General features: G+C 34.6%; 3 protein-coding genes across 3 annotated transcripts; 2 read left to right on the forward strand and 1 right to left on the reverse strand.

Annotated features, from left to right (window-relative positions):
* The first annotated feature begins 1,049 nt into the window (after nucleotides 1-1,049).
* On the forward strand, nucleotides 1,050-21,025 carry shd (cytochrome P450 family 24 subfamily A member shade). Its single transcript, XM_076128286.1, has 9 exons — nucleotides 1,050-1,279; nucleotides 12,074-12,290; nucleotides 14,427-14,625; nucleotides 15,651-15,841; nucleotides 17,197-17,392; nucleotides 17,931-18,093; nucleotides 18,334-18,567; nucleotides 18,810-19,007; nucleotides 19,111-21,025. Exons 1-9 carry the CDS (start codon nucleotides 1,229-1,231, stop codon nucleotides 19,213-19,215), a joined length of 1,554 nt encoding a protein of 517 aa, XP_075984401.1. The 5' UTR covers nucleotides 1,050-1,228; the 3' UTR covers nucleotides 19,216-21,025.
* A 653-nt stretch (nucleotides 21,026-21,678) lies between these two features.
* Nucleotides 21,679-23,608, forward strand: Gip (hydroxypyruvate isomerase-like protein Gip). The gene is made up of 4 exons (XM_076128288.1): nucleotides 21,679-22,068; nucleotides 22,312-22,596; nucleotides 22,885-23,015; nucleotides 23,369-23,608. Exons 1-4 carry the CDS (start codon nucleotides 21,879-21,881, stop codon nucleotides 23,543-23,545), a joined length of 783 nt encoding a protein of 260 aa, XP_075984403.1. The 5' UTR covers nucleotides 21,679-21,878; the 3' UTR covers nucleotides 23,546-23,608.
* A 261-nt stretch (nucleotides 23,609-23,869) lies between these two features.
* Nucleotides 23,870-25,914, reverse strand: LOC142982026 (aurora kinase B-like). The gene is made up of 6 exons (XM_076128287.1): nucleotides 25,733-25,914; nucleotides 25,458-25,649; nucleotides 25,221-25,377; nucleotides 24,905-25,041; nucleotides 24,381-24,612; nucleotides 23,870-24,033 (listed from the first exon to the last, which is right to left on the reverse strand). The coding sequence occupies exons 1-6, from the start codon at nucleotides 25,798-25,800 to the stop codon at nucleotides 23,947-23,949; spliced, it is 873 nt and encodes a 290-aa protein (XP_075984402.1). The 5' UTR covers nucleotides 25,801-25,914; the 3' UTR covers nucleotides 23,870-23,946.
* Between the last annotated feature and the right edge of the window lie 1,418 nt (nucleotides 25,915-27,332).

The raw sequence follows: 27,332 nt of genomic DNA on the forward strand, positions 1-27,332 counted from the left end.
GAACCAATGTAATTGGTAAGTATACAATGTTATAAGATTACTTCTTGTAATTACTTTAGTCTGGTTTGAAACTAACGTTTATTTATAACATACACAAATCAATAGTTAAAGGATATGTAAACATTACTAGGTGTCACTTCTTTTAATTACTTGAATTTCAATAAAATCAACATAAATCCACACAATAATCAACAAACAATATTAATTAGGTATATATTTATAGAAGCATAAGTCAACACAATAATTAACAATCAGTAGATTCCTTTATGTAAGAGGCTGGTAATAAGTCATTTTCTTTAAAAATGTAAGAACTGTTATTTGACAATTTTTTAGTTTCGTAAGTACTTTTTTATACCTTTTCAAACCAGACTAAAGTAATTACAAGAAGTAATACTTATATCATTGTATACTTACCTATTACATTGGTTCAATTAATGTTGATTTATTCTTATAATAATGTCATTCATCTCTTATGAATGTATAAACATGTTTATATGTAGGTACATAAAGACAGTATTTATTTCAATAAACAAAAGTAGCCCTAACGAGAAGTAGCCCAAGTGAGAAGTTGCCCTATTGAGAAGTAGCCCAAGTGAGAAGTAGCCCTAATGAGAAGTAGCCCAAGTGAGAAGTAGCCGTATTCAGAAGTAGCCAAAATGAGAAGTGGCCATAATGAGAAGTAGTCCATTAGCGAGTCGGTTGCCATAATGAGAATTAGCCCTAATGCGCCTAAACCGAACTATACAGCATGATTACGACCTACCTATAAAGTAATAAGTACAAAGAGCCTTGAACCAATTTCACTCTTTTTTCACAATCGTGCCCTTCCCGATAGATAAATTTATTAGGTCAATACAATTAACTGCCGGTAAAAAAGTCGGACAAAATGATTCCTAGTCACGTGTGTACAAGTATATGCATTGAACATTCGCTGTTCGATATCCACAATCCATAATTATTAATTCGTGGATATAGAGCGTGAAATAAAGCATTCAGGCAAAACAAGAAGTAAGTAGGTATATAGGGGCGCAACGTGTTGGCGGATTCTCAGTCGTTAGTGAGGAGGCTCGCGGGCTGCCCGGCGACTCCCGTGAGCGACCTCGTGTATGAGCTGCCTATCGACACAGATAAAGGAATTCCTATGTGATGTTAGTAAACAAAAAGTGTATAAATAAAAAGCGCGGCGTGTTCCCTCTGTCAGTCTAGTTGTGAAGTTAAGCTGGCTACGATGTCTCTTCCGGGAGTTTTTCTTTTTTCTCACTACGTAGAAAGCTTTTGGGTAAGTTTATTACCGGTCTTTTTAATTTTAATCTTGCACCATAGTTAACTATGTTATTACATTTACTTAGTAGTTATGTTTTAATCTATTTTAATTTAATAAACCGCTCCAAGCACGGCAAGAACGTAGGTAATTATTTTTTTGCAACTAGGTAAATCATGGGCTGCGTCTGAAATAAGGAACATGAGTACCTACATAATCCAGACTGCAGTGAAAACACAATATGAACTTAATCATAGTAACGAGTTTCCACATATATCATTATAAATGGTGGTATTTATTTTATTTTATTTATGTGTCTAGCTTGTTCTACGATATCCCGGACACAAAGATCGGGCCGAAGCATAAAGTGTAAGAAGTTACGGCTGCAAGTAGAAAATATACATTATTCAGACATTTTTCTTGCGAATTATGAAGCGCTACGCTTAGCTTGCGTGTTTTGGAGAAGTTATGTTGGAAGTTAATTTTAATAGGTGTTTTTTCTCTTCAGACAAATGACGTGAAAAAAGGCTTAAATTGTTGCATGTTAAATTTGACCTACACGTTGTGAAGAGAATGAACAAACTGAACTGCGCTAGAGCGCACGTAATGGATAAAATTTTCTAGTTAATTATTTTATGACTACAGGCTAAAGTATAAATATTTTAATTCTTAATTCACGTACCTGTAATAGGTACAGCAACTGCTAATAATTAAGTAAACTCGGTAATTCATCCATAACTGAAGTTACGGTTGAACTATTTTCTTAAAGTTCACCACTTCCTTCGTGTCTGGTAATTGGTTTATAGTTTGTATCTATATAGCAACAACTGCAACAATATAATTAAAATGCAAATAGCGACCTATATTTAGAGCGAGCCCTCATTTTAGATGATAAAAAAAAATAGAATGAGATGATACGGTGTTATAAGGTTCGATTAATATTATTATTTTTTACATTACATAAAAGTATATCGTATCTTTATCATATCTTTCGTACAGCGGCCAAACAGAAGACTGAATATTTTTTTAAGGGCAAGGAGTAAAGGAGTGTTCACTAATCACTGATCACCACCTACAGTAGATATTTGTGTCATGTGTGCAAGTCTGTCGCTTCCTGTTGCCAAACAGGCGTTCTTGGTGCTGCAGGAGTGCGTGAGACTGCTTGACCGCGACGTTGAATATTCAGCATTTGTTCACTCATCGTAATATACGTATTAATATTCAATCGGTCGCTTACTCCTGCCTCTGATTCAAGGTTAATTTTTTACTCAGCTCTAATTAAGAATAATTGCGAACGTTGTCTTAAGCGATATTGGTCCATCACATAAGATTCATTTAGAAAACAGCGATTGTACGTAATAATTTTAGTATGATTTGTATGTAAGTGCGTAAATCTCGTTATCTAAATTTGAATTACTTTTGTATCTCGAACGTAAACAAGTTTATGAGTTTAAAAACGAGTGATATTTAGTGACATCACGTGTGTTTGCTCGTGGTTGTAAAGCATGTGTTATGTATGTGCGAGTGACCGGATGTTAATCAGCGTTATTGGTCCGTCTCAAATGTCTAAATTTGAACACGAACTTCTTAAAGGATACAATTAATTATGTATTATATAACAGTCTCCTCATACCCTGTGTTAATTGATTCTGTCGGTCTAATGAACTCGTTATACAATTCTAACAACATTATTATCCGCGGTTTTCATGACTTCATATTATTTTTTGCTGTACTCAGTACCTATGTCGCAGTCTGTATTGTACATTAGTTCATATTTATTTTCGGTCGACATTAAGAATCGTAGGTGTATCTGGATATTACCAATTAAAGTTAATGCTAATTAAGAAGCTCGTGATAAATCTGCAGTCCTTTCCGATTACCAACAGATAAAGCCACCCATATGATCACACTCTTAAATATTGTTTTTATTTCTGTTTCACTTTAGAGCTATCGATGGCCTTCCATAACAGGTTAGTTGGCTAAAACTACCCTATTAGTATGATAATTGATTGCCGAGTCGGGTCGTAAACCATGGGCCGTACAAAATTTTGTATCGACGATGACGCGTTTACCACCGACCTACTGTTCGCCTTGAACCTCACGCAAGGACACGTTTTATATTATACAATTAAATGAAATGTTATTGTTTTTTGTGCTGATTAGAGTAGAAACACTCATTGTTTCGGTGTGAAAACATTGTGTTTATCGAAATAGCGCTTTATTGTAAGCGTTTCGTTACCTACGCGTTTTTTGCTATAAAAATAAAAACTGAATGACTATATTTTGTCTTTGAAAGTATTGGTTTTTAGATATTCTTAACCAATTTAGATAAGTAGCTAGTTATACAGCTTTGATTGCTCTATGGTTCCTGTTTGACTTGGGGGTAACGCTCTATTGAAATGATGATTTCAATCAAGAGACAGTTGAGACAACTCGTTTACACTCATTTGTAGAGATATAAAATGTATATTATATCTACAAATTATTACTTCCTATTCTAATTCTTCATATTTTATGGCTTTAAAAAAGCTATGCTTAATAAAAACCTTAATTTTTTATTTTTTTTCGGAATAGTTTGATGACAGCAATTTGAACAACATTTTTTCCAAATAGACTCTCGTCAAGAAACTCATAGGTTATTTTAAACGTAGTTATTTTTGACGTGTTTTTCCTTAATTCGCGGTTCTTTCTGTAGGTTTGGGTATGCGTAGTAGTGGTATTTTGTCTAAATAAAAAAGGTGCTGAGTAGGTATAATTATATAGGCGGAACAAAGTTTTCATTATATGCATTAATGCTCTTACACACATTCACGAAATGTGATAGGTGAGTTGACGGTCACCGAAGCTTTTTGTTTTCAATATCAAGTCTCAGTCTGGAAGTCACACGAAGGGAAGCAGACGTATGTATAGTGTTATAGTGACACATATCCGATGCGGCGAGACGACCGGGACCGGTCGGCCTTCGGGGAGCAAAACGAATCGCGCGCCGCCCTCGGCCGCCAGTCTGCAGGGAAGCACACTGTCTATACTACCTACAATCTCCAATTTATATTTCAACTGAAAAGTTCTTAACCTCACCGGCGACATTGGTATTTCAATTAAATCATCCATGAATGTCAAACCAACTGTCTTTCGATAACATACTTCTTGCGGTCACGTTACAATCCAATGACAAATGAATTCTTTGTACAATAATGACCGATCGACTGCACTGAACGATCTCTACCTATCTAAATAGTCTACGAAATGAACGTGTATAATTTTCACAATGAAAACGGAAATACCATGGTACTACGAGAAACATGTCAATGTATTCAAAGTTATTACACAATTTGATTCACTTCCTTCAGTTGACAGTTAAAATGTAAATTAATTGCAAAACTCGCACTCGTGACGCAATTGAAGAGTTGGTACTACATAATTGCAAATAACAGGGCTACGTCAAACGAACAGCCTATAGAAATTCTTTACACATATTGTTCATTTAAGGTAAAATATAAATCCATAACGGCTCTCTGGGTATAGAGTCTGGGGAGTTTATCGATTGCTACAGATGTAAGAGTCAAATGAAGGAGAGCGGGTATTCTATTGTGTTGTATTGTAGACATTGTAGTTGCTTACAAGTTTATTCCATTGACGTAAATTGAATGGACGTACATAGTTCACCCCTTTAGATTAGGTATGTCTATATCGCCTTCTTACGTAATAATAATAAATCTTATATTTATATTAATAGCACTGTGTGGTTTGTTGTAATTAGCAATACAATGCGATCCGGTACTACTTTCACTAGCAACTTCAATAAATAAATCATAATTTTAAGATCCAAGTACATAGTAGTCACAACAGCCAATAAACCGGATGGATCGATGCAATGTAATTGAAACCATAACCAACTCGCACTATACAAATGGTTTTATTAAATCAGCTCAGTGGTTCACAATAAAACCGCGGGCAGATGAAGTCTCGGAGGTCTAAAGAACATTGCACTGTCGATAAGTGAACGCTGCTTGTGAATGCATGTTAGAAACAAGGAGTGATGCAGTGCAATCAATTAACGTCGATGAACTGAGTGAACCGACCTCAATAAACGCGGAAGAGTCCTAGCGTCAGTGCTGCAGTCGAGCGCCCCTTCAGCTCCAAGTAAATTATCTGCTTAGTTACGAACAAGACGGCGACGGTAGATACATATGTACACTTTGTTGAAACTAGCCTGGCTGAATTCATTGCCTAAAAGCGGCAGTGTACAACTATATGTTACAAATGAACAGAAACGAAGATCGTTTTCTAGAAACATTATATAGTCCAATCATGAGCAAATGCATTTGTTTTAAGATATATTGTTTCCGACATTTAGTTAAACAAAATATTTTGTAAATCCGCATAAGTGATATTATGAGCTGTGCATGTACAAACGAAAAAATACAAACGTCCAAATTGCGAACCTTTTCCTTCTTTGGAGTCAGTTTAAAATAAAGATAAACAATGTTTTTTAACTAAACTCAGTCATTCAACCGAGCTGAAAATAACCCAGCTTACGTGTTACTTAAGAATGACGTGATATGCTTGAGTTTACATAAGCATTTTTTATTATTTATACGCATAATGTTATCATTATAAGTGTACCTAACTATCGTTTGTAATTCATTGACCTTATAACGGTTACAACTTCATTGATGACGATTTTAAATTGCGTGCAGAGATTTGATTAAAGAGCATGCATTAACGATGTGTATAAAAACAAAATTCATTCATACTAACGTATATTTAGTACTATTAAATCTATTCATGTTTAGGTCGATGTATTACTCTCGATTAATCAGTAACTGTTGTATTGTCACGTTTTACTGCTAGTTATATAAAAATCTTTTGAGAATCTACAAGTCAATCATTGTCGCATGAGTTGGGTTTATCAGAACGTTAAGTTCAATTAGGAATAAGAGGAGGGCGAGGACTAGTTACTTGAAAATGTAACATCGAGAGTGACATAGATGTATTTAAAGGAAACTGTTTCCATGTTAACGTAAATATCATAAATTAGGAGTCAGCAAGAGGTTACTGATACAAATAATCGTAATGGTTTATTTTCTGTGTGCTCTACATTTTACACACTTGACATTGTTGAACAAAATTATGCTACATACAGGTTAAATTTCACTATAGTTGTTCGTTTCAATTCCGTGTTCTCGAATTACTGTATTATTTTGTGAATCATTAGTAAATTTACGTTCTAGTATGAAAAATAGATACAATCTAAATAACAAGGTATAATTAGGGCAATGCGTATTAAAAGACATTAAGCCTGACGTCAACGTCTCGTGGAAATTCGACACCTTGTCGGCAAAATCATCAAGCATCTATATGAAACATCAATAAATTCGTGTCATATGGTAATTATTGCCTACCTGCATTTTTTTTAACTAGTAATTTTACTACAAAACTAAAAAAAAATTGAAAACTGTTTTTCCAAAAAGTGCAAATATTCATTGATACATTCACATTGTTTTAGATACATTTTGGTCCAATTAACGAAAAGTCAGTTACCTCATTAATTTAAAGTCTTACTTATTTATAAAGTTCAAATATATTTTAGCTGATTTCAGAAGGAAAGTAAGCATTAATCTCGTGCCTTTCATTTAACTGCTACTGATAACCCTTTGATTATGAATGAACTTTTACCAAAATTAACTTATTATTTAATTAAATTTATTTATCTGCTTAAACTAAAACAATTGTGGTAAATATGTTATCAAATTGTAATTGGACAATTGAAAATAGTACATTCTCTACATCCTTGCCACTTGACAAAAATAGTTTGTTTGAAATCCTAACGTTAATCCAGTCTTTAATGAATTTAAATTTAACTGAGTATAGAGTCGAATTAATACGATTGTTGCTATAAGTAGTAATTGTAACATGCTATTCTTTTGCGAACGAAAAGAAACAATTGAACAAGGAAAAGCTAACAAAAGATTATCCTCTACTCTTTTGATAGAATGTTCTTGCCCCTCCGTCAAATTAATGTTCTCAGCTCGAATATCTATGACTCACAAGTTTACGACAAAAAAATCATGATGAAATAATGATCAATAACATTATTTCGTCATCGGAGTAAGTACACGGCGAGGGCATCAACTAGAAATAGTGTCTTATCCAATGTCAAGTGTTTGATTTGTCTACCTTTCAATAAATAAAAAATGCAAGCAGTGATGAAATTATGATACTATTGATTGCTCGTCAGTCAGATATCGATAATGTCAATACATACAAGTTATTACACGGCAAATACAAAATAAAAATATAATAATTCTTCGCTTAATTCTTGTAACTAATACGGTCGAGATATATTTTTAAGTAGCAAATTAGGGACAATAAAACAATTTATGTATATTATTGTAATTACTTAGGAAGTAACCTGTTTTATGATGTTGTTCTGTAAAAATGTTCTCCATAAAGCGACCTTTTTCATCCACAAAATTAACATTTAGATAAAAATTGAGCGTTTACTCGAGTAGATGTTTGTGTGGACTGCGTAGTGTACATAAGTGACCATCAGGATCACCTCGACGTGATACAGATATATTGTTAAGTTTGTTTTATTTGCAGACAAAATACTATATGTTAATGTGTAAGCAATAATGAGCCGGGGAATTCATATCTGCGAATCGTATGTGCGCAATTTACAGTATTTCAAGTGCAGGTGTCGCGTGGTATTCTTTTTTTATAACTTCTTCATATAAATGTAAGGAAGCGTGGATTTCTAAAGTATAATAAATGATCGATTTAATAGCATTAACTAATAAATGATGGAAGAACTCGACGTACTAGGAATTTTACGGGGTGTATGGGCTCGGACCCGGTATTTGTACATCAGTCTGTGAGGGGTAACCAGGTTTTTGACTTTTTATTTAAATTCTATTCACTGTCGAAAATCAGCTTTCTTTTTTATTATTACAAGTTGTGTGAATTAGTATTCCAGTAAGGATTCTCTACATTTTCTCTAGAGCACGTTCAATGTTTTCTATAATATCCTTAGGCTTGAAGTCTATTAGTTTTATCGTAAAACTGGTCCTAAAATAAATGAAAATTTGAAAGCACAAACTTGACATTGAAATAGTTTAAAAAATCCAACATGCACAGCAGCAAATTTTACGAGGTTTTTGACCCAGGTAACTTCTTTGTTGAAACAGAAACGACATAGATAAAAATGACCATAAAGATACAGTATCGCCGACGCGCTCTTTCGAGATAACCTCGAATATTTGGAAGAGTTTACCAGAAAAAATCTGGAATCTTTGAGTTGAATTTTATGCGTTGTGCGCTGTGTTGGAGTCGGATCTGCACGAGTTTAAGTGTATAAAGTATAAAAAATAAATGCAAGCCTACGAATACGATGTTGGTGTTATCTTTTTACTGTAAACCAATTTCCGCCACACCTGCATGACGATTTGATGAATGGGTTGCCTTGGCAAACAAATCTTTGTAGTATCACAACATTCAAGAGGAAGTTTGGTTTTATATGTGACATTTATAACGATATTATTACGTTTGATTTTGGAAAAAGTTAAAACTAATTTTAGGCATTTGAACATTTTGAACTACTTGAATTAAATTGATAGACGTGTCACTACTATCTACGAGATACTTTTACAGAATATTATTAAATAATTCAGTCATTATTAGTATTTTTTTACTAGATATAAACCATGTCTATTTAAAATGCGGAAAGCTTGCGTCGTAATTATTGTTACTTTATGAGTAGGTATATATAGAAGTTGTTAATTTGATAAGACAGTAGCGTCCGTAGCACCGTCTTTACATTTTCCTTATTAGAATTTAAACCAATCTGTTTATTATGATGTTTCTGATACAACAAGCTATGAAGTATAATACATGCCTCAAAATAATAATGACCGTATTAAGTTAATTTTGATGGTCTCCTTGGAAAACAACCACTTTTTTATACTAAATTATCTTTTTCTTTACGATTTATAATCACTAGAGTCTAGGTAGGTACATGAGTTTCCGTTTTATTTTAATAATGTGGCCTACTTAACTAGGCCACCCAACAAATGCTAAGTTAAGTCATTAAGTTCACGGTGGTTTAGTTAGCACTAGGTCTGAATGAAAACTGGATACGACGTCATAAAAGTTCTTAATGACATTTATGTATTCACAGATATAAGTATAGATTTCATCGAACAAGTAATTAATAAGCGAGTCTCGAACAGACACCGCTGCACCGGTTCCCGATTTGCATTTAAATTATTTAAAAAAAATCACCTTCCATGTATTATTTTATAATAATATTCACGTACTCTCTAAATAATAGCAGATAATTTATTTGAAGGCTGGTTGATTAAAATATGCAGAATATTATCAGTATGCGTAAAATACATCAGCTCAATTGCCTGCAGTCTTATGTAAAGTGATGAGGTCTGTCGTCCTTGAGGTATCATTGACTGAATGTGGAGCAACGGAGATGGTAGAGATACAAGGGGGTTACAGTGTTTATTTGTTTGATTACTTACTTATCTTATCTCGGACCCTACTACGCGCAACCAATATGTGTGTTGGTGGCTCATCTTTGTTGAAACTGAACTGTCCTTCAACTTACATTAAGTTCATCCACATCACTTCGCACCTGAGTGGACTGATAGGTATTACTCACATAAACAACTTATTTGTAATTCAAATGATATTTAGTGTATGCTCCAGTAAATCCATTAAAAATCGTTAGGTAATTTAATTAAAACAGTCACAGTCTGGGGCTGTGTCTATTTGTTTATAAAAGTGACTAAAATTTCATCTAATTATTCTAAAGTAAGTGGTGTAGTGGATTAAGTGAAATATTTTTTTCTATTATTCCGAAATTTTCGGTGTAATTCATTAAGTAATAATTTGATTTTAAGCGAGTGCGAGTGTGTGTGTGTGCTCATAATTGTGTGATCGTTCATTATAACTTTAGTTTTGTTAAAGACATGAGACAACTGAATTGCATCCGAACAAAGTGTGTTAGAAGACCCTGTTTTTTAAGTCTTTATATAACAAAACCGCTCTATATGACTTTCGGAAAATGTATCAGAGCTAAATAAAAAAACTACTATGTAGGTATTTATAATATGTCATTAATATGAAAAGATGCTTTCATTTAATTTAGCTGCGTTCTAATGCTGAATGGGTTCATTTTGTTCAACTGCGTTTTAACTGTTTATATTTTTGGGTATAGTTCTGTGTGTTTGATGAGTTAACGGTTACCTAAATATTTATTTAGTTTCGCCGTCTACTACACAAGTATATTTGACAGAATGTCTGTAGTTGTAAGTCCTGGAGCGACCGAGCGAGAAACTTGTAAGTTAATATAAATTTCTAAACAATTTCTTGTATGTGGGCCACGTATGAAGGCCTGGTGTTTATTTCACACGAGGCAGGGAATCCGCGATGAAAAACTTCCCCAAGACCTCCAATTATAGAGACGATTATCAATTACCAAGTCTCGTACCTATATAATAGACGTGCTGGACTTTCTACTATGTTCATGTTAGGTTAAGCCTTGCATTTTGTATCGTCATTAAGGATTACGTGCGGTTTTTTCAAACTATTAAGTTTCACTTCAGAAACTCGCGTAATACAATATGGTGTAACTATCTCGTTTGTAAGTAGAGTCGCTCGCTCGATACTTATTAGTAAATATCTTAATTTATCTTAGCTAGCCATGAACCGGTGAAACCTTTTAATAATTACTGCAGTGATACCTACAATGGATAAGAACGATTTTCAACAAGAACGTAAAACTGGACGATGTTTATTTATGTGAGTGTCTTGTTACTTATGTTAATGTAATTGTATAGTAGTCATGTAAGTGTCGCATGCATTTTCAAGAACGACATTCATAAATAATTCTTTGTGTTGATTGAACGAGTTATTAATAAAGTTACTGTTTAATTATCCTTGCCATGTTTGTGATGTTAATTTTAGTTCAGAGTTGTTTGGAAGGATATGTAAAAAGATCCTTTTATAGTATACGCGTAATATCATAATTTGTTGGATAACTTTTCTTAAGCTTACAAAAAGTTATTAGGTATGTACGTTCAACTGGTTTGGTAAAGTTGCTATCCCGTTAAAATCCTACACCAGTTTAGCGTGCTTGTGAATTACGGGATCTGTTAAAATGCCAATAAAAACTTGTATCAGCCGCTCGCTGATGGCAATACCTGGTGATTTCTTACATATTAAGCTGTCACTAAGTGCAGTTAGTGAGATGGTCGGCCATTGACGCCTGTTGCGTGTCCGGTGCCTGCGGTGTCGGCATAACGTTACGTAACGAGAGACAGTTACGCAAAGCCAATGTCAAGCTCAAGAGCGCTGCGTCAACGTTGTGCCATCGACGTAGAGCTCGCACTCGCGGGGTCGACGACCGCGATACCAAACAAAATTCATAAAGCCAAAACTTGAACTTGAACAAAGATTCCAGTCGCCGATATTGGCAAAAAGATTTAAAACTAATCGGCAAACAATATTCTGGAGGTCAACACACTTACGTAGTCGTTATAATTGAAGATTAATGACTTTTTGATAATGTTGACTTATTTTTATTGAGCACATTCATTCGTATTGGTCGGGAGAGCCCGGCTACTAAGTGTGAGGTCTTAGAGGTACTTAGTTTTTTCTTTGCATCTATATTGTCAGCCACGCTTGAAGGATTTGAAAAATGCTTTAGGTTTTGCTGTGAGGGTGGACTGTATACATATACAATGTCTAATTCTTAGAGAAAAATGGCCTCACATATTTATAAAAAAATAATTGTTACAGAGCACGCCGCCTCCCCTCGTGGACTGGACGTGTGTGCCCACGCTGGTACTAGCGGTGATCTTAGTCGTCGTAGCAGCCACAGCAGGTCTTAGTGCGCGAGCATCAGATAACAAGCAGACTACTCGTCTTCCAGGGCCACAAGCACTACCATTCCTCGGCACAAGATGGCTTTTTTGGAGTCGATATCAGATGAATAAACTACATGAAGCTTATGATGGTGAGAACGCTATTTTCGTTTTGAGCTATACTTTTCTATTAAATGTCTTTCCACCTAACTGCGCAACGAGCACTCGTACTACTTTTTTGGTCCATCACCTCACTGTAATGATAGTTGTTATAACTGATTACGGTTTGTTCTAAAAACTAGATAGTTTTCACTATCGAATAGAATGTTATGTCAGTATACTTCCTGGTTACATTACATAGACATCGTAGTTATAATATTTCGAAACATGTCTATTAGATCTGTTTAGAATATTACATAACTAAGTGACAATTTCATCACTTCTGAATGGACGATCTGACAAGTGAAAGTACCTTTAATCTACATGTTTTAAATTTTCTATAACATTAAAATTAATCCACAAGTATAATTTTATTCTACTTTTATGTCAGACGGTAGGTCACCATCACCGTCAAATTGTTTTGGGAGTGGCAAAAGATTTATAAGGATTTCAAAAGTACCACATCATCTAGAAAATTAAAAAGCATTACTCATGTGAAGGCGGTATACCTATAATTATAATCAGTAAGTCTATTTGGGGCACTTGGAGATTTATAGACTTGTCCTAGCTCGCTCCGAATCTAAGTAGATTTCGAGAACACATTACTGATATGTTCTATTAATAATTATATTGGTGTGCTAATTATAAATTACTTATTTACATAAACATAAATACACTGTTGATATAAGTATGTTCAGATTTATAAATATTCAATAGCTTACTTTTTGCTAGTCTTAAGTAACACGCTTACTTAATCATTAAAGTACTATCGAACCAACTGAATCATGACCCATTTTGCCGACATTTCGCTTGACACCGTCAAAACGGTAAGAATTTCATCTCTATCGTCAAAGTTGCACTTAGGACATTTTAAACATGCATACGACTGTGTTATGATGTATTACGACTACAGACAACTTTGACCTTTGTTATTACAGTACGTAGATACGTTTTCGATAAATCACTCTTAATTTGAATCTAGAATGTAAATAGTCTAAACTCTTTTCACTACGAAAAAACCTATTTGTGTCAAATATCAAAGAACACGTCATTTAGAAATCTGTGAAACGATTAGGGTAACCATTATAGTCATTGCCCATCATACAGTGATTGCCAATGTTAAGTAATAATACGTTTATTTTAATTTCTAAAGTAACCAGTTCAAATTAATGCGATATATGACACTTTTAGAATATTGGTAACATTTTTAATTTATAGAACTCATGTCCGACGTTTGTGCTACCGGGGTATAGTTCGAAAAGAAAAAGTTGCAGTATTTGTTAAGGATAACACATTTGAATTAACAGTATTCGCTAGTATTTCTTGTTTTTAAGTGTTTTATATTGAATTAGTATAAAGTTATTGAAACAAACGACTGATGTTCTTTTAGAAAGAATATTTAGGTTGCGTTTATAATAGAGTTAAAGTCAATGTTTTACTAAATAAAGATACTATTGACCAAAATTGCGTAACAATTCCTTAACCGGGTAATAACTATACTGGTTACCCTATATTATTAAAATTTTTATAGTTACATTATTTCTTATAATGGCGGATTTAGCCATGTCCTGAGTGGGTATCGAACCCACTCCTGACGCGTCGCAGTCGTAACATCAACCCACTACGCCACGGAGCCTGTTGAAAACGGTGGAAAAGCATTATTGTATTGGCGCACAAAGATTTGTCGCAATAATGACAGATAACAAGTTCATTACCAAGGAAACGTAGAATCAAGCCAATTTCGACCTACGCGTATATAGACGTATTTTAGAAAATGAGCACATGGTGGGTCATGATTCAGTTTGTTCGATAGTACATTGTAGGAAAAAACAATATGTATGGGATTTATTAAAGAATTACCATCAATCGTACTTGGCCTTGACAAACGTAAAGAACTATAGAAATGTATTCCTATACTTGGCAAGTATTTGTTACGAGTATGTACCCGAAACGTTTTTATGCCATTCCCTAGCCTCGAACTCAAAAAAAAACTTTATCGTGATTTTGCACACCTCCACTTCTCGAATCATCGTACCATCTGTGTCTAATTGTAAATCGCCTTTATGATTGGGTGTATTTACATGCGTTACAAAGCTAGTTTACGGTCACAATGAGAGATTTGCACACAGACATGTTCAGGCGTTACGGGCCTGTATTCGTGGAGACGACGCCGGGAGGCGCCGCCGTGGTGTCCATCGCAGAAAGGACAGCACTCGAGGCTGTTCTCCGAGCACCTGCCAAGAGGCCTTACCGACCACCCACCGAGATCGTGCAAGTCTACCGAAGGAGTAAACCCGATAGATATGCCTCCACCGGGCTTGTCAATGAGTTAGTATACAAAATAAATGATTAATTACTGCTAACACGGCCAGATTAGTTACTCTTTTGTCACTTAGTTTTTTAACACACGACCACGTGTAATGTTTTAGCCTGTAACGACTCCGTATATTGAAGTTTCTTAGAAATAATCTATAAATAGATACGTCGAGCCCATTATAGATAATGCATTTCATTTTTGTAGTCGAGAGTGATTGACATAGATATGTATTTAGAGGTTATCTTTTAAGTACGCATTCATTCATCACAACGGGTGGTTCGGCCTCGGAGCCAACAAGCTGAAGTGAGAACATTGTGTCCAAAGTTCGTGATATTTTGGCAAGCCTTTGTACTTGCCAGTCACGTATGGATACCTCGAATTTAGCTGCGCAGTTACATTTAGCACCACTCGTTTTTATCACTTTGCAATGTTATTTCCTGTCTAACTTTTAAAGCGTCTGTTATGACGACACCAAAAGTTTCAATTGATAAAGTACCTACATTACACTTCTTTTACCTACCTACTGAAATAAGTTTAGAACGTTAGGTAGACAACCCAAAAAGATCTCATCTAATGATTCACCGAATATAAATGTAAAAAAATACAATCTACTAGACATTTTGGCATAAGACCTTGAGACCTAACTAGAAGTGTTAGAATTAGAACATAAAGTTTCTAAGCAAATGTGTTCGGCTCAATAGATAAGAAGGTAAACCTTTGAGCAAGGACAGTGTGTTAATAAAAAGGAAATAGCCTGACCGTTATTGCCTAAATAGCAGGTATATAATTTAAAAAACGATCACGTTTATTTGGCAAGTTGGGCTTTCAAGGTCTATATTACAATTGCAATACATCATACATTTTATTAGAGTCTGGATAGACAATTCTTCAACGCAAGAATAATTTAGGAATAGTCTGGAGCGTGTCTTTTCGCAATAATAGATTCTAGTGCAAAACTTGTTATAAACACGAGTAGGTACCTAATATTTGAAAACGATGCATCGATAACAGTATAAATTTATTTTGCTGTTTTCAGACAAGGTGAGAAATGGTATCACCTCCGCAAGCATCTGACCGGGGAGCTGACAAGTCCTAACACCATGCAAGGATTTCTCCCCGAACTCAACAATATTTGTGACGACTTCATAGTTCTTCTGGACTCTTGTCGCAGAAGCGATGGCACTGTCGTTGGTTTCGATCAACTTACCAATAGAATGGGACTAGAATGTAAGTATCTAAGAATACTTACTATTCCTAAGTGTTTAAAAGAAGTTATTGGAAGCTATTTTAAAGGATATTGTTTCGGATTATTTCAATTACCAATAATTTGGTAATAACCTTGGTTGTTATGCAACTGTTCAGATAAGCTTCGACTTATTAGTCGGTGATGATTCACTGCTAAACTAAGACATGTAAGCGTTAGTCAGCAAGCTATTTAGATAAGTTTTTTTGACGACAATTCACCTTCTGTATGCAAGCGATAAAAGCTGCATTATCGACAGCGCAACATTAGGTGTTATTTCAATTAATAACATTCACAAGAAAATTTTACAAACAAGTTTGTGACAATAGATTTACTTATAATCAATATTAATGGCGTTGCTGTTTATTTAAGGCAAGATGCTATCGCGTTTGCTCTTTTGACTATTTGCGTAAATCATATTGTGCTCGAGTGTTCAGATGCAACGCTGTTTGCATTGTCACAAAGTTCAAATGCTAAAGTCAGTGGGTCTTAAATAGATTCTGAGTTGCGATAATAATGACGAGAAAATGACGTTCGTCTAGATAAGAATGTAGGTCATATGTAGTAGAAAATAGCGTTAGCAGCCAACGTACCCGCGTGCATGCGTGAATCGCTAGGAATGCAATAATAAACATCAGAAATGCATTATGAAATTGTACTTAGCTATGTTCCGTGTTATCAGCTAATGACCGGAAGCTATGACGCATTAATCTTAATGTTTAACTGCATTTTTAACTTAAATATTTTGGAAGGGCAGGGTCATAAGGTAAAGCGTTTTTAAAATACTTGCGCCAAATGACGGCAACAAATTGGGCAGATAAAAAGTTATACAGCATAGAAAAAAATATCATTAAAAAATATACAAAAGGAGGCTCAGCAGGAACACAAGTAAATAATAACGAAGCGATTGCATGTGCTTCAGTAAAAGTGAATTCTAAGACTATAACAAAAACAATCCATCAAATCAAGAGCTTTAGCAGCACGTCTGTTAACACTTAACACCTACTGAAGTTAACTAATAGTATCTGATACAATTAAGTACTTCAGCTTTGGCATTAAATACAAATTGAAAAAAAAAAACAAACAAATAATGAAGATCCAGACACAAAGTACGTTACTTCCAAGAACTCGCTTAGGGATTATCAAATTAGGCGGTTCATACTTTTAAGGAAAAGCAAAATTTTAAACACAAATATTTGCGGGCATTATTTACTCCAAGTTATATTAAGCCCAGGTACAACATATTATGTTGAATTCCACTTTCGCATAGTTCAACCGCACAATCTATAACGGTGAATAGCAGGCTCATGTTCTAAGAATTCTGCGATTCATATTACAGCGGTGTGCGGTCTCATGCTGGGATCGAGACTCGGGTTTCTGGAGCGTTGGATGTCAGGTCGAGCTGCCACCCTTGCCGCTGCAGTAAAGGCACACTTCAGGGCACAACGAGACTCTTTCTACGGCGCACCACTATGGAAGTTCGCACCGACCACCCTCTACAGAACGTTTGCCAAGAGCGAAGAAACTATACACACGTGAGTGTCTCTATACGCTCTCATTGTAATCTCATGCATAAACAAGCAATGTCATATTAAGTAGTAAACGCGTTATTGACTCTTGATTAATGAGATATTTATTCACAGTGTAAGGATTTTGTACTAAGGACGATAATATGTACAATCGCGTGGCAGTATCAGCGCATTATGTTTATATTGAATTATTATGTCATAGCGAGACAAATATAATAAGCAAGCACAAGTAACGCTATAAATAATTATTGTGTCTACTTTACTTACTTTTATTAAACATCCTCAATGAACTAGAGGTCAACTTGCGGGTTTTTTGATGACTGTCATGCATTATGACCTCGACTAGCAAGTAATATATCACTAATAAAGAAACAGAAGATTACAGAGCTAACTTTTCACGCGAACAAAAGTCAAACGACAAAATTTTCATCTGTGTATTGATTTTAATCATCATTATTTTTAATAGCCATCACATCATTAGCATGCCAACGACTAATTCAGACGTGTCGGGTAAACAGTACTTATAAAACATAAATATTGGCAGGATAGTATCGGAGCTGATGGAGGAAGCCAAATCAAGGAAACAGGGGAGTGCCAACGATGATGCCATGCGGGAGATCTTTCTCAGGATCTTAGATAATCCAGCGGTTGACATGCGAGACAAGAAGGCCGCAGTCATAGACTTCATCACGGCTGGCATTGAGACGGTATGATAACTAACACTTTGCTCTTCAATGACTACTACTAGTGCAACTATCTATCCGACCGATTTCGTCCACGGTGACCACATCGACTCCTAATCAAATTGGCGCTTTGCTCTTCAATTAGTAAGGTATTATAAGAGGCGAACTATTTTGCATATCATAATGATACCAGATATTACAGACAGTATACTACGATAGAGTTTGTGATTCTAGGTATAAATTTTCTATTGCGTTTGTTCACAGTTAGCAAACAGTCTGGTATTCCTGCTATACTTGCTAAGCGGACGCCCGGACTGGCAGAGGACAATACGGTCTGAACTACCTTCGTGCAGCACTTTAAGTGCAGAGGACATTGCAGCAGCACCCTCTATTCATGCGGCAATCTACGAGTCATTTAGGCTCCTGCCTACTGCACCGTTCTTGGCAAGACTTCTGGATACGCCGATGAATATCGCTGGACACAAATTGCCCGCTGGGGTAAGTTTGATAATTACGGTATATTATATTTAAAAACTACTTATCTGTAAAACATCGCAAGCAATTATAAAAAAGCAAAAGACAAGTCGAGGACACCATGCATAAAATAAAAAGCTAAGGCAGTGTCAGAAATTAAATTTCACAAGCAAACCACCGACAATTTACATACGTGTATCATAAATATTTAACACACTTATCGATAAACGAAGGATAAAACACTTACAGCTTTTTTCTTTTCGCAGACCTTCGTGCTGGCCCACACAGGTGCAGCTTGTCGTCGCGAGGAGAACTTCTGGCGCGCCCGCGAATATTTGCCGGAGCGCTGGGTGACGCCGACTGCACCGCACGCCGCTTCCCTTGTGGCACCTTTCGGCCGAGGAAGACGCATGTGTCCCGGGAAACGATTTGTTGACATGGAACTTCATCTAATGCTAGCTAAGGTACTATGAGAAACCTCTTGCTTGTAAAAAAACAATACTTAAGGCTGTAATTTTGCAGCTATGTTATGTTTTTCATAGACTAACAGTAAGTCAATATTTCCAGATAATGCAGAAATGGCGTGTGGAGTTTGACGGCGAGCTGGATATACAGTTTGATTTTCTATTGGCACCCAAATCACCAGTCTCTTTGCGGCTAGTCGAGTGGTAGAAGAACATTGCCATTTGAAATATTTTTTGCTTCGTAGATCAACGTTGTAATTTAATAGATTATACAAATATCCTGGAGACTTGGCTTCAGAATTAACAAATGAGCTCCTCACACGACCCAGCCTAATCAAGGAGTAGCGCGAGTAGTAAATTGAGAACAAAATAAGATCAGGCGCAAGATAGCTTGATTGCGTTTGAGACGAAAACTTGTTTTTGGGTTACCTCATTTGATAAGTGATATAACTTCTTGCTGTTGAACGACTTAAAATATTTCAAGATTCTGAAGTAGAATGTTGATACGCAAATATGAAAGGTAATATTAGGACATTTACTGACGAGTTATTCGGGCTAAGAATAAACAGTTCCATACAAAACCGGTTGAGTTTTTTAACTCTTATTCTGAATGTAGGTCTCCATATTGGTGTTTGTATAAATTAAAGCTTTATTAAGACTAAAAATCGACATTTAATCTATACGCTATTTAATGTTTATCGACTGTAAAAATGTCCGTCTTGCTAATTAATTTAATACAAGTGTTCGAGATGTCTTCCACATATTCAGTTAGATTATTGTCATTCATAATTATAGCTTCTATTTTAGATAAAGAATAAGATACTGCTTGATGCAAGTCTAATAAAATTAACTAAGGAATGCAGTTGCAAAATTCAGGGGTTTTCAAAAACATTGGATTATTTGTTTGTTAAGGTTTAAGAAAAGAACAATTGAACACATAAGAAAAAGGACCCAATGGAACCGTTTCACACAGTTATCAAGCAGTATTCTGGTAGGTCTTCACCTGGAATATTTTCGTTTTTAAAAACTAATTGTAACTCAGTTGCCATGACAGCTCAGATGTAGAGTACGTTACAGGGTATTGGCAAAATCTGCTCAAATTGCACACTTCTTTCTCATGTTGAAAGAACTGTTCACAAATTATTGTTTAAGAGCGTAATGTACGTGTTATTGTTTACGTAGAATACTGAACTAGTTTATAGCTACACAATATTATAAAAATATGGCTGTGTTAATATCAAAAACATATTTATATAAAATGTTATAACCGCAAATACCTCTTGTTATAAGACTGTGTACTGCCAGCACATGCATTTGTCAGAATTTTAAAGCATTTTTTTAATCTGTGTAAACAATTTAAGTTTAGCGTTTACAATCATTCCATTTAAATATAGGTTTTTTAGTAAGTGCAGCTTCGATATTTATGTTGAAATGATATTAGAAGTGGCCATTCTATAATTATGTTAAGTAAGAGTTAGGGTTCTGTACCTAGATTGATATAAATTACTTTGACGGGTGATTCTTAATTTACTTTATGCAGCTTTTAATACCTTTGTCGTACCCATATAAAGTTCTTAAGATGATTAAGCAGCTAAAAGATAGCGAAATGTTGGCAGCTATTTATTAATGAAGAATTAATATCCTAAACTGTACCTACTTTACTTTATGTGAAAACATACTATTACTATTCGATATATTTTTACGAAGCATAAATGAACGAATGGCGAGGATTGATTGACCAACACTTTGTTTTGTGTTGGGTGTTAATGTTTATATCATATTCTCGGTACAGAACTCGTTAAGCGGAAGTCCTTTAACTTGAATTTAGTTGTATAACAAAAAACATTGATGTTAATATCTATGTTAGCTTATATCAATAGTTGAAATTTATTGATTATTTTGTTTATCATTATATAGGAAACTTACATACAAGATTATTGTTATGAAATATATTATTTTGGAATAATAAACTGAACCTAATTACAATGCCTAGAACATTAGTAAAGAGATTATAAATACGCTGAGTTTTATTTATAAACATGACCACTGTTTCTATTTACGTTAGTTATGAATATTTGCCTCTGCACATTTTACATACCGGCTTTTATATCGCATGTGTAGGCTGAGGTGTATGAAATTCAACTGCGTTTTGTCGTTAACAACGTCAGTCCCATGTAATACGGAGCGAGCCTATTGCCATAGGTATATCGGGCACGTTGCCAAATTCCGGACTACTACTGAATAATCTAATATAATTTAGAAAAAGACCAATTGCAATTTACCCGACCTGGCAATCGAACCCCGGTTTTCGTGGTCAGTAGTAGCATAACTATCGACCGCACTTTCCAATTGTACAAAGGAATTTGCCACTAATTGCACTCCAACAAAAAAAGTTGGAATCTAAAATTTGGTTGGGCTGTTTGCAAAATAGTAAAATAAAAAAAATATCGTGCCCAAAGACTACACGTCTACAAGGTAAGGTAGTGAAGTAGTCATAAATTATAGATTGGGAGGGAGAAGATGGACCAGTGGCTAACAGTGGGACAATAATATCGTTAAACAAAAATAACAGCCCAAAGATACTAGTTCGGTAGTTATGTAGGTAGTAGGTATGCATGTCGGTTAGATAATATTTGACGACCAAAAATTGTGGTAGAGCGTATGATCATGCAGTGATAAAATGTCACCACTAGATAAAAGCAGTAGATAACAAACCGAGGTTCTATACTTAATTTGTGGTGAGATAGGTTATCGGTATATTTGTTATGTTTAAATTGACATGACATTTGAACAAAACAATAACTAAACGCAGTGTTACGTCTGTTGCGCCGGGGGACAGTTAACCTCAACATTATTTTATAAACATTTAAAATGAAGTTCTGTGCGAATTTATCTTTTATGTTCACCGAAGCGTCTTCTATTTTAGAAAGATATGCTTTAGCTAAAGAAGCTGGTTTCAAAGCTGTAGAGACCGGATTCCCGCTTGGTTGCTCTATAGAACAAGTAAAAGATGCGAGAGAAAAAGCCGGAATTGAACAAGTTTTGATTAACTTGAAAACGGGTATGTTTGTAAATAATAAGATGATCTTATTGGAAATATGTTATTGTACTAAATTACATAAGTGTTATACTTATCTCATATCTATAAAATACTTGTGCCATGTTATTCAAACAACTAACATTAATTAATCAATGTTTATGTATTTGTTCTTGAGCAAGTAACGAGTCCAAGGCTCTTATGACATGAAAGTGTAAAAAGTAAGAGAAAATGTAATTATTATCTTTATTTTAATTAAAACTTCAGGTGATGTAACAAAGGGAGAATTAGGAGTAACAGCAGTGCCAGGAAAAGAGAATGAATTCAAAGAAAACTTTACAACCACAGTGAACTATGCAAAAGCATTGAATGCCAAGAAAATACACATAATGGCGGGAAAACTGGAGAACCCTACCTCACAGAATTGGGACACATATGAGAACAACTTGAAATATGCAGCTGATGTTTTAAGAAGTGAAAATATTGTTGGAGTAATTGAACCTATCAACCCATATTCAGTGCCTGGATACTTTTTGAATGACTTCCACAAAGGTAACTTATATATTGCAAACTTCTGCTCAGATGAAAATATTCCTTGGATGTCCTATGTGTACCATCCAAATGTATTCGGTTGTTTTTGCTTCAAGGAATAACATACATATTCACAAACTTTCTTATAATAGTAGCAAGATTGAGATGTCACCATCAAAACAATTTATCTGATGTGACAGCATACTTATGTAAATTAAGATTCTAAACTGATAAAACTCATGTCAATATTTATTTTACTTATACAATCAAACATATAGTATTTAACATAAGAATATTGTATTGTTTCAGCTCTGGACATCATAAAACGCATCAACAGCCCTAATTTGAAACTAATGTTGGATGTATTCCACTTGCAACAAATTATGGGAGACATATCCCATAGTATCACCAAGTTTATGCCTTATGTTGGTCATGTGCAAGTAAGTCTATATTACTAAATGTAGTCCTTAAGTTATTTTGTAGAAATATTACCCTAAATTGGGGATTCAATCTTAGTCAAGTGAAATATTACAATGACATATTTTTTAAATACATAATCTAATGGAACATTTTATATGATCCATTTCAGTACTGATAATCAGAAACAATAGAACACTAATTGTTTTCTACACTGATTATTGGTTTAACATAACATAGTACAAACTATATACTGAAAATATATTGTTACTCGTGTATATATGCAACAACAACTAGCTTTGTCAAACTAAAAGTGTACCGCTATCAAAATTAATTATTATTAAAATTACTACAGCAAATATGCTTCTGATTACAGATAGCTCAAGTGCCTAACCGCAATGAGCCCGACACTGCAGGAGAGATAAACTACAAGTATGTACTTGAACAACTGGAGAACAATGGCTACAATGATTGGGTCGGCCTTGAATACAAGCCTTTGAACAACTCTAAGGGTGGACTTGGATGGGTCAAGAGCTTTGGCTACAGTCTGTGATATACTAGAAATGTGATTTTATATACCGTACTTAGATACTTAACTTTGTATGCTACAAATTAACATAGCTTTTCATTGAAAGAATTCTTCTTCAGTTTGAATGAGACCTTTGAGCAACAATGGTATCAAAACAAACACCACAATAATACCAAATTGTGTTTAGGTTAGAAATAAGATCTTTATGAATCAAAACATCAAATCAAATTAAGGTATAATACTGTAACGAAAACTATTTACTACCGTTATTCTACTACTAACTACTTAACTAAACAGATGTCACATTACAACTATGATATATAAATGTATATTTTGTAAATTAAACTGTTATTGTTAAACATACACATTTTATTACAACAATTAAAATAATAGTCAATTAATACTAACATAACATTAAGCAATCCCTATAGATTGTTTTGAAACTGTTGGACCCAGAAGTGCTTTTTCACACCATCTAATGATAGTCTGTCTTTACTGGAGTGCCTTAGGAGCTGAAAGAAGAACATAGAAAGATTAATAATATGTCTTAACGAGATGATGAAATAGACATCATCAACTAGTAGACTGGTATTAAATTAGACATGTGTATAAGGTTGATTAATGCTTCTTTTATCTTGTTGTTACTTTATCACAACACATAAAAATACTTTATATATTTATATCACACCAATGAAACAGTTACATGAAACATTAAATAATAATATTATTTGTGTCTAAAGAGCAGCAAGTATTGATATAAAACATATAATTATCTGTATGACTATCAACTCTTAAAAATCATTACAATGAAAACTAACTAAAAGTTGATAATTAGGGTGACATATAATTAATGTTTTACCTTTGATATCAAATCTTTAGCTCCCTCAGGTACATAACTGGGGTACACCATGTCAAGTGTGAGAATTCTTGCATATGTTTTATCCTGTCCTTCACTTTCAAATGGAGGTTTGCCCACAAGGAACTCATATAGCAGTACTCCAATACACCAGTGGTCTACAGATACGTCGTACACTTCCCTCTTTATCATCTCAGGGGGCAGGTAGTCTAGTGTACCACACATCGTTTTACGTCTGGAAAGAAGAAAGTTAATTAATGTAAGACTTCCAAATTATGGTAGTGAATGTGTCACTCATTTAGCTCATTATAATTTAATAGCAAAATTAAAGATTTCATTGACTGTGAATTTGCAACTGTGAACAAGTGAAAAAACATTGTAAGCCTAGTAGGCTGCCTTTTTTAAAGGCCTGGTACTAAGGCTATATAAGTAAGGCTTATTGCCTTATACTGTGAAGGTTAGGTGAAGAAGAGCAGAAATTAGGTATTGTATCAAATAGTTACAAAATAAATGGTAAAGTAGTATACCTTTCTGATGGAGCATGTACGGACCATCCAAAGTCAGCAAGTTTAAGGTCACCGCTAAATGCCACTAATATGTTCTCTGGCTTTATGTCTCTGTGGATTACATGGTGTTGATGGCAGTATTCTACTGCATCTGCAACCTGCAAGTAAATACAAATACATTTTAATTTCTTGTATATGTAACTTGTTATCTGAAGCCATACTAATAACTGAATTTTAGGGGATTTATATATGACTCTAGAAACAATACACAGCTTTACTTGACAAGAATAATATACAAATGAAACCATGCCTAACTATAAGGTTAAGAAAAACATACCTGGTAAATATATCTTGCAGCTTTGGCTTCTGGAAACCGGCCTTTAGGCGAGTTAGTAAGATGCTTATATAGTTCCCCGCCTGCTGCGAACTCCACTACTAAGTAGATGCGTCTTTCATCGTGGAACCATGTAAGCAGGCGTAGAATATTTGGGTGCCTGTAGAATAAAAATAGAAGTTGTTATATTGCGAAAGAGTACGGTCAAGCAGCTATATTATAGATATTGGATTAACTTACTTCAAATGTGACTGAATTTCAATCTCTCGCATCACTTGCCGCTCACATTTCGACCTAACAATCTGAGATTTGAACAATGTTTTGATGGCTACCAAATATCCAGTTTTCTTCTCCCTTGCGACGTGTACGTGTCCAAATTTACCTTGTCCGAGAGCAGATCCCAACTCAAAGTCTCTTGGAGACCATTTGTAACTGTAAAGTAATATACAATGTTTAATTTTGATATCCGTTGCGTCCTATTCTTGTCACGGTTTATGTGCTGTATTATCACTTACGAAGTTCCATAGGCGTCATGATTTATTATTTTAGTTTCTAATTCTAACACTTCATTCTTCATTGTCATAATAGTATGTTTGTATATTTTACAACACAATTATATTCTCTAAGATTTATTTCAAAACAAATCCAGCGTCCGTTACAACGATGATAACTTTTGAACTTTTGACAACCGTCAGCAGTGACAGTTGTTTTGTACCCATAGACAAAAACGGCAACTTAAATAGTTGCCATGCTCAAAAAATAAAGCAGATTCAGATACTTCTACAATTATATTAAATAAAAAATTATTGTTTATATTTCAAATATTGTAGTTATTTATTATATTATTTTTTTTGCCCGGTGGCCGATAGTTTCGATTCTTTGTTACAGTTTAATACATATTCATGTTTCAGACAACCTTTTGCGTTATCATAGTCATTTTCCATTCTTAATAATAAATCTAAAATTAATCATTGTTTTTAACCGACAGTTCACGATTGAAAATGTTGATAATAAAGTCGCATATTTCATTCTCACAAGATTTCTGCTAAAATGATAACTTGTGTAATTGCTAAACAAACATGGGGTTTAATTCTATCAAGTCCAACAGCCGGCTGCTGGAGAGGTCCTTCCTTTCTATTCTTTGCACTATTGCTCTAACGTAGCGGTTAAAAAATATAGGTTTACCTATGATTAAGTATTTTGCCTACCCATTTTATGTTAGTTGTCGGCACACTCGGCACAGAAAACACCCGTATTGGAAGATAATTTAGGGAGAAATGAATGGATTAAAGCTTACAGTGGGACAGAGGTGATAATCATTATGTATAGGTACTTGGAGGACTCCCATACAAAATAAGTTTTAAGTGATGATGCGAGATGTCTCGTATATCGGATTTTGGCATAGAGTTTGAAAAGTTAGTAAAGTAACAACATGTAGGTTAAACTTTCTGAGTTTCTTTTTGTTACTAAAACACATATATTAAATAAGTAAATATAGGTATTAGGTACTGTAATATCACATATTATTATAACTTGATAATTTTATAATTAGGCATGGACTACCTACATAAAAAAGGAAAATAACGAACCGAGATAATATGGAAAAAAGTCCTCTACGTTGTAATTATGATGCTCGAGTGAAGTTAAAGGATGTACTTAGTTGTGGAGTGGGGTTAGTGCAGCGGGTGCGTTGTTATGAAAACACTCGTTTTCTGTGTAGTGTCGGGACTGCGGGGCGCGGCTCCCGGACGCTCCCTAACCCACCCCAACGTTAACGAGCTCAACCCCTGTTACAGATCTGTTTATTCCTATAGCTATAATATTTTATTGCTTATGGAGACAGTATCTGCGTCCATATTTAAATTCTGCAATGAATGAGTTATACATAAGTATCTATTTCAATTTAAAATTCTTATCTACTTTTGGTTGGTTTTAAAAACGACAAGTAGTAAATACTGTCTTCTCATTTAGATTTAAAATCTGAGTTGAAGAAGTGTTTGTTTAAGATAGCACTAAAAATGCTGAACATACGAGACCTCTTTGCTGGACCATTAAAAAAATGGTCTTCTGCTAAAATGGCTTGGTTCTACTGGTCTGGTACCTTTCTAAAAATCA

This window comes from Anticarsia gemmatalis, chromosome 21 (assembly GCF_050436995.1).
Source record: "Anticarsia gemmatalis isolate Benzon Research Colony breed Stoneville strain chromosome 21, ilAntGemm2 primary, whole genome shotgun sequence".
In the NCBI taxonomy this organism is placed as follows: Eukaryota; Metazoa; Arthropoda; class Insecta; order Lepidoptera; family Erebidae; genus Anticarsia; species Anticarsia gemmatalis.

Excerpts from the sequence above, each read along its gene's own strand:
- shd (XM_076128286.1), top strand. The coding sequence starts at position 1,229 with ATGTCTCTTCCGGGAGTTTTTCTTTTTTCTCACTACGTAGAAAGCTTT. Across the intron at positions 12,291-14,426 it reads ACTACATGAAGCTTATGATG|ACATGTTCAGGCGTTACGGG; the intron begins GTGAGAACGCTA and ends ATTTGCACACAG. Across the intron at positions 18,094-18,333 it reads TCACGGCTGGCATTGAGACG|TTAGCAAACAGTCTGGTATT; the intron begins GTATGATAACTA and ends GTTTGTTCACAG.
- Gip (XM_076128288.1), top strand. The coding sequence starts at position 21,879 with ATGAAGTTCTGTGCGAATTTATCTTTTATGTTCACCGAAGCGTCTTCT. Across the intron at positions 22,069-22,311 it reads TTTGATTAACTTGAAAACGG|GTGATGTAACAAAGGGAGAA; the intron begins GTATGTTTGTAA and ends TTAAAACTTCAG. Across the intron at positions 22,597-22,884 it reads TTTGAATGACTTCCACAAAG|CTCTGGACATCATAAAACGC; the intron begins GTAACTTATATA and ends GTATTGTTTCAG.
- LOC142982026 (XM_076128287.1), bottom strand. The coding sequence starts at position 25,800 with ATGACAATGAAGAATGAAGTGTTAGAATTAGAAACTAAAATAATAAAT. Across the intron at positions 24,613-24,904 it reads GTACATGCTCCATCAGAAAG|ACGTAAAACGATGTGTGGTA; the intron begins GTATACTACTTT and ends TCTTCTTTCCAG. Across the intron at positions 24,034-24,380 it reads CTAAAGATTTGATATCAAAG|CTCCTAAGGCACTCCAGTAA; the intron begins GTAAAACATTAA and ends TTCTTCTTTCAG.